The sequence below is a fragment of the Camarhynchus parvulus genome, chromosome 3 (assembly GCF_901933205.1).
Source record: "Camarhynchus parvulus chromosome 3, STF_HiC, whole genome shotgun sequence".
Taxonomy (NCBI): domain Eukaryota; kingdom Metazoa; phylum Chordata; class Aves; order Passeriformes; family Thraupidae; genus Camarhynchus; species Camarhynchus parvulus.
In genome coordinates this window covers 45402367-45408366 of record NC_044573.1, presented here as the reverse complement: position 1 = coordinate 45408366, position 6000 = coordinate 45402367, and the positions used below count along the sequence as shown (strand labels likewise).

At 39.1% G+C, this 6000-nt stretch overlaps 1 protein-coding gene across 3 annotated transcripts in view; it reads right to left on the bottom strand.

Annotated features, from left to right (window-relative positions):
• Positions 1-615: 615 nt before the first annotated feature.
• CHRM3 (cholinergic receptor muscarinic 3) overlaps positions 616-6000 on the bottom strand; it is a 260595-nt gene continuing 255210 nt past the window's right edge. For 2 of the 3 annotated variants that reach the window (XM_030945052.1, XM_030945050.1), the window contains exon 4: positions 3852-5706. In XM_030945052.1, the coding sequence (XP_030800912.1) occupies positions 3885-5706 (1822 nt within the window). In that variant the 3' untranslated portion in view covers positions 3852-3884. Of the gene's footprint in view, positions 5707-6000 lie in introns of all 3 variants that reach the window. The other variant, XM_030945053.1, reaches the window with a different exon arrangement.

Sequence of the window (6000 nt, the reverse complement as noted above, 5' to 3'; positions counted from 1 at the left end):
ATGATGATAACTATTTTTAAAATTATTGATGCTGCTGATTAGGGAAAAAAAGTTTAAAACTTCCTTTTGCTTCAATATTTGCATTCTGTAGAGGCAAACCAAGTGTACTTTGGGATTTCTACTCACTTTTTGATATATAAGGTTGATAATGAACCAAGACTTTTTAGAATATTCTTGCAGAATAAGTAAAGAAATATAATAATCAAGACAGCAAAAAAAGAAAATGAAGTTGCACATAATTGAGAAAGTCACCAACTCTCTCAGAATATCTGTGTGCATATTCCTACTGCCAGAACCCTGTAGGCTATTTATTGTTTAGGTTACACAGGTCCACCAGTTCAGATCCTGGGAACTACTCAGGACTTTCCTATATTTGTTTAGCTTTAAACAGTGCCAGACTGATCTGCAGTTCACTTTTGTTGAAAGTGTGTTATGCAAGAGTAGGAAAAAGTGCTTCATGCACCATGGCCCCTGCCCTCAGATCTTCAGATCAGACATCTCCCACTGCCTATACCAGTACAGAAGTGATAAAACTTCTATCACAATTTTACATTGAAAAAGCCAAACATATTATAATGCATTTTGTTCCCTGTTCAGAGACTGACAGTAATTGGGTCTGTTCTACAAAGCCTTCTCCAGACTACCCATTGGCTCCTGTCTGGCTATCTCTTCTGACTTTTTGGTCCTTTTCATATGGAGTCTAATCCTGTATTATTGCAATTAACAGAGACTGGTCTCTGAAAAGCCAGCTTTCAGAGCTGTGAGGAGAGTTAATGGGACTGAGCTGTTTGTCTGCCACAGAATGACGCTTTCTACTGTGTTTCTGACTTAATTTTCCTCAAAACAGATGAAATATTACACCATTGTACTTCCTAAAAGTAATTCTGTGTCATTGGTCTTGTATTGTTCCTCTTCTGCAACCTATTATGTGCGCCTGTGTTCATAAATAATATATCCACTAGTGCATACAGCTAAAATTTTTGTGTGTGCATGGGTTTAAAGCAAATACAGCAACATATAAAATACAAATTAAATTGATGTCCACTGTACTTGTAACACAATTCTTAATATTTTATAGTGCATATTCCATTAAATAAATAATAACTAAATTGATTTATGCTACAATATGTGTATATATACACATTTTATGATACCTGTAAATAACATTTTAAAGCCTGTTCACACATCAAAGACAGGTTGTTTATTTCTCTGTTAGAACAATCCAAGGATTTAATTCTTCCTATTATGTAAACAGTGGTGACAGACACTTTCAAGGAAGCTTAACTTCAATAAAAATAATAGTTTCCCATTTTAAAATCAATACTAATATACCATAAATCCCCTGATGAACTCTGGCTTCCTTGCATGCTCTCACATTTTGTGTATTAGGGGCACAGTACTACTCTAGATATCAGAATATAATAATATGGCAATATATATAGATATAGATATATATTTAAATGTTAAAACATTTTTAGGTCAACTTGAGTAATGAATAAATTTCAATGATATGCTTCTTTCTATAAATAAAGGTAATTAATTTTCTTTGCAACATGGGTGGCTTTGTATGTGGGTAGCTAACCAGCAAAACAATTCCAGTATCTTTAGTTCAAAATCCAATTGTGACATAGATGAAGCTTTAACTTTTCTCTTTTTTGTACTAAAATTGTACTTGCAGTAGAGTTCAATATAATTTATGAGATTACTTTAGGGTAGACATTTTAAACAACTCATACAAAAGAGAATTTTTTTTAATGACAAGAAAGTTAGGTATAGTCTATTCATTTCTCAAGCAGACCTTTATGAATCACTTTAAAAGGACACTACAGCTGAAGACTGAAGAGCAATAGTTATCAACATTAAATAAAACATTCAGTGAAATATGTATAAATATTTCTTTATATGAACATAACACAAAATTAAATAGTTTAGTTACACAGACACCATTTAATATATTTCCACTGTTGTCAAAATCATCTGTAAACACCATCTCACACTGAATACAAAAGCAGCTTTAATATCAGTTCTGTATTCACAACACTGATGCCCCTTTGTAAAATAAGATACTTGTTTTATTTGCAGCAAAATAAGAGTCTAAGCAACAACAACAAAAAAGTTTTGGTCAGCTCAAAGGAGAATACAAAATAATCTTTCAACATGTAACTAAATCAGATATCAGATTTAGAGCAACAGTTTAAAGTACAATCCTTTCCCCAGGGGATCTCTGACATTTATAAATCATGTTTGGTGCAGACCACCTCACAAATACCAGGAAATACTGGTCATGTCTAAACTATAAATATTAAAGCCCTTTTAAAATTGTCTTTATCAAAAATTGCCAGGTTACAAATTGGCAATATCACATTTTTCACACCACTGAATAACCTGGCATCAAACGGATTTAGGTGCACTTCTGATGATTTTTAAAACAGGTTGTGGAAAAGAAACACTTTTTAGTGAGCATCCTTCACATGCAAAAATAAAGCATTTCTTTGAAACAAATCATTTGCATCTGAAGATCACCTGGGCAGACAGTGCAAGCAGCAGGGCTCAACCAACTTTTATCAGAAAGTTACAACTTGAACTTTCATCGGAAGCTGTAGAGGTACTGCACACAGGATCTGAGCTGGCTCTGAGAAGGGTGGTGCATCCCCATGGCGCAGCTCAGGATAGGGTGTTGCAGGAGCCATGTGTGCTTTGACAGCAGCACAGCCTTCCCAGCAGGACACGGGTCTGCTGCTGATGGTTGCACCCACCTGGCTCCTGAGCAGCTCCCTTTGGGCACTGGTACTGTGCAGCCCAGATCTGGGTTCTCATTATCCTATGCCCTAACAAGACAGCTTCATACTCTTCCCTGAATGTAGCCTTCAATTCCTTTCCCCTTTGTATCATTTAATGATCACTTGAGGAGAGACTCTGTGCTCAAGATTAAGGTTTTACTGGGCAAGTACCCAATTATAAAACTCTGTAAACTCACAGGCTATGTTTTGGTTTTCTCAGTTTGAAATGTGGACACCATGCTTTGGTTCCAGAGAAAAACTTGAATTTCAGGTGGCAAATAATGAACTATATACTTATAACATGATTTTTGAACTTTTAAAAAGTTTCAATCACATGTAATCATGATGGGGGGCCCCGTAAAACCTAGAACAAAAAGATCACCTCTTTCCTGGTATGTGTGTATTTTAGAGGTGTGAATGCATGCTACGCATACATACACACTCACGCACACACATATAACATCAGCTGCACACGTAGATACTCAGAAATCAGGAATAAGGGGTACAATTAACAATATATCAGAAGAGAAGTAGACAGGAAGCTCTACCGGGTCAACAAGAGGCAATTTTTCAACCTATACAGTGTCTCAAATAATTTCATAATCCTGTTTCATTAGCTTGCTACATCTGTACGTAACTTGAATTGAAAGTTGTTGGATTCCTTGGAAAAAGAAAAGTTGGGCTAGCTAGATGTGCTTACCTGAGATCCCAGAGCTGATTATAATCAAACAGCTGGGCACATCAGTAATGGGTTTATAATTGCTATACAGCTTCTCACAAATTCATAGGAAAACTTTATTAAATCTTTCACTCCTTAATAAAAATGTTGAAGTTTCTTAGTTTTTGCTGAATGTGGATTGACTTTTATATTAAACTGGATTTATTGAAAGGATTAATAAGCCCGGCAGCTGCTTTCATGTCTAAATCATAGAATCAGCACCCTGGAACCACCTTCCCTCCCCAACCCATCCTGTCTCATCCCTTACTACCTTGCCCATGCTGCCCTGTCCCATGCCATCCTGTTCTGTCCTATCCCACCCCATCCTGTCCCATCCCATCACATCCCTGCTTCGTTATTTTTTTATTTGTTTAAAAAATACTATTCTATGAAGCCTCCCTAGGGATCCGCTTATGAAAAATGACGGACTGCCTTTGCTGATACTGCTGTTTGCGTCGTTTTCGTTTGTCACACTGGCACAGCAGCAGCATCTTGAAAGTGTTTCTGAATGTTTTGTTACACAGTGCATAGCACATGGGGTTCACTGTGCTATTGATGTAGCAAAGCCAATACCCCAGGTGCCAGAAAGTTTTGGGGATACAGCTGCAAAAGGTGTTCACCAGAACCATGATGTTATACGGGGTCCAGGTAATGATGAAGGCAAACAAAATGGCACTGAGTGTCTGTGCTGCTTTCTTTTCTTTGATAAGTGACATTCGTTTTCGTTTTGTGATCTGACTTCTGGTCTTCAAGGCAAACTTTTTTGCCAGGGTTGCTTCCTTAAAGGACAAGGGCAGGGCTGTCGATGTCTTGGTGACTGATGAGATGCCATCAGAAGCTGTGGTTGTCTCTTCTGATTCTGGTTCAATTGGAAGCTTAGTAAAGCTCTTTTGGAAATTTCCACCATCCTGAATACCTTTAGGAGGGTGCAATTTTTTAGGTTTCTTTTCCTTCGATTCTGTGTCGGATTTCTGCAGCTCATCCCCTGACTCATGCAAATCTTCTGAGGAGGGTAGTTTTGTGGAATTGAGGATAGCACTGTGACCAGGGAGCTTCAGCACGATTGAATAGATGGCTCTGGTCTCTGCAGCTATGTCTTCTTCATCAGAGGAGGCTGAATTTTCAAGGGAGGCAGCAGCATCATTGTTGTTCCAGCTGTCACTGCTGCTATGCTCTTGGTCCCCCTGATCTGTGCTGGGCTCCCAGCTCTTCATTGTGAGCCAGAAGTGGCAGCGTCTGTATTTCTTTCGGGTGGAGCGTTTCATGTTCTGCCGCTGCAGCTCGTAGCTGCTGCAGCTCCGGGAACTGCCTGTCTGGTGCACGAAGCGCGCTGCCTCCGCTTCACTGCCCGAAGCCTGGAGCCCTGCTAACTCTTTGGTGCGTTTCTCTGTCTCCTTGTAGATCCTCCAATACAAAATACTCATAATGGTGACCGGCAAATAAAAGGCAGCTATGGCAGTGCCAAAAGTGATGATAGGTTCACTTAGAAACTGGATGAAACATTCGTCAGGAGGCACAGTCCTCTCTCCAACAAAATACTGCCAAAACAAGATGGCAGGGGCCCAAAGAACAAAAGAGACGATCCATGCTAAACCAATCATTACCCCAGCCCTTTTGGTTGTTCGTTTGGCTCTGTATGTCAGTGGCCTAGTAATGGAAAAATACCTGTCAAAACTTATCACGAGGAGGTTCATGACAGAGGCATTACTGGCGACATAGTCAATGGAGAGCCAAAGATCACAGGCCAAGCTTCCCAAGGCCCAGTGGTCCATGATGATGTATGTGGTATAAAGATTCATGGAAAGAACACCGATGATCAAATCTGCACAAGCAAGGCTCAACAAAAAGTAGTTGTTGACTGTTTTCAGTTGTTTGTTAACCTTAAACGCAACAATCACTAAGATGTTTCCTATAATGGTCACCAGTGCAAGGATCCCGGTGAGGAAAGCAATCAAAACTACTTGCCAGATAGTGTGTCCACCCAGAGGGTCTTTGCTTGTGGCATTTAGGGTCATGTTTGTTGATTCCACAGTGGAGAAAGGAAAACTCTCTGTGGTCTGAGGGAAGTCATAGCTGCCAATGAGTGATGCTGATTCATCAAGGAATCCCGGTCCATGCGAATCTCTCTTCCAGAAGGAGCTCACATTCGGTAAAAGGAGCGAGGATGAACTGCTATTATGCATGATCATTGTGGCTCTCTGACATAGTCTGTAGCAGAGAAAAACCAAACAAAAATCAAGTGAACAGGCGAAGATGTTAAATAATCGTCCTCATACTTGTACATAAAATCACTTTAGCACTTTGAAAGATGTCTTTAAAAAGCCAAGCTGCCTGTGACACATTTCAAGTCAAACCTGCATGTGAAATCCAGATTGTGATTAATCTGAACTCTTTACAGTGATCACATTGTGTTTCCTTATAAACATTCAATTACAGAGGAACCAAAATCCCAGGAGAATTTGAAAGTACAGTAGTATTAAAATTAAAACTCTAACTCTGAAT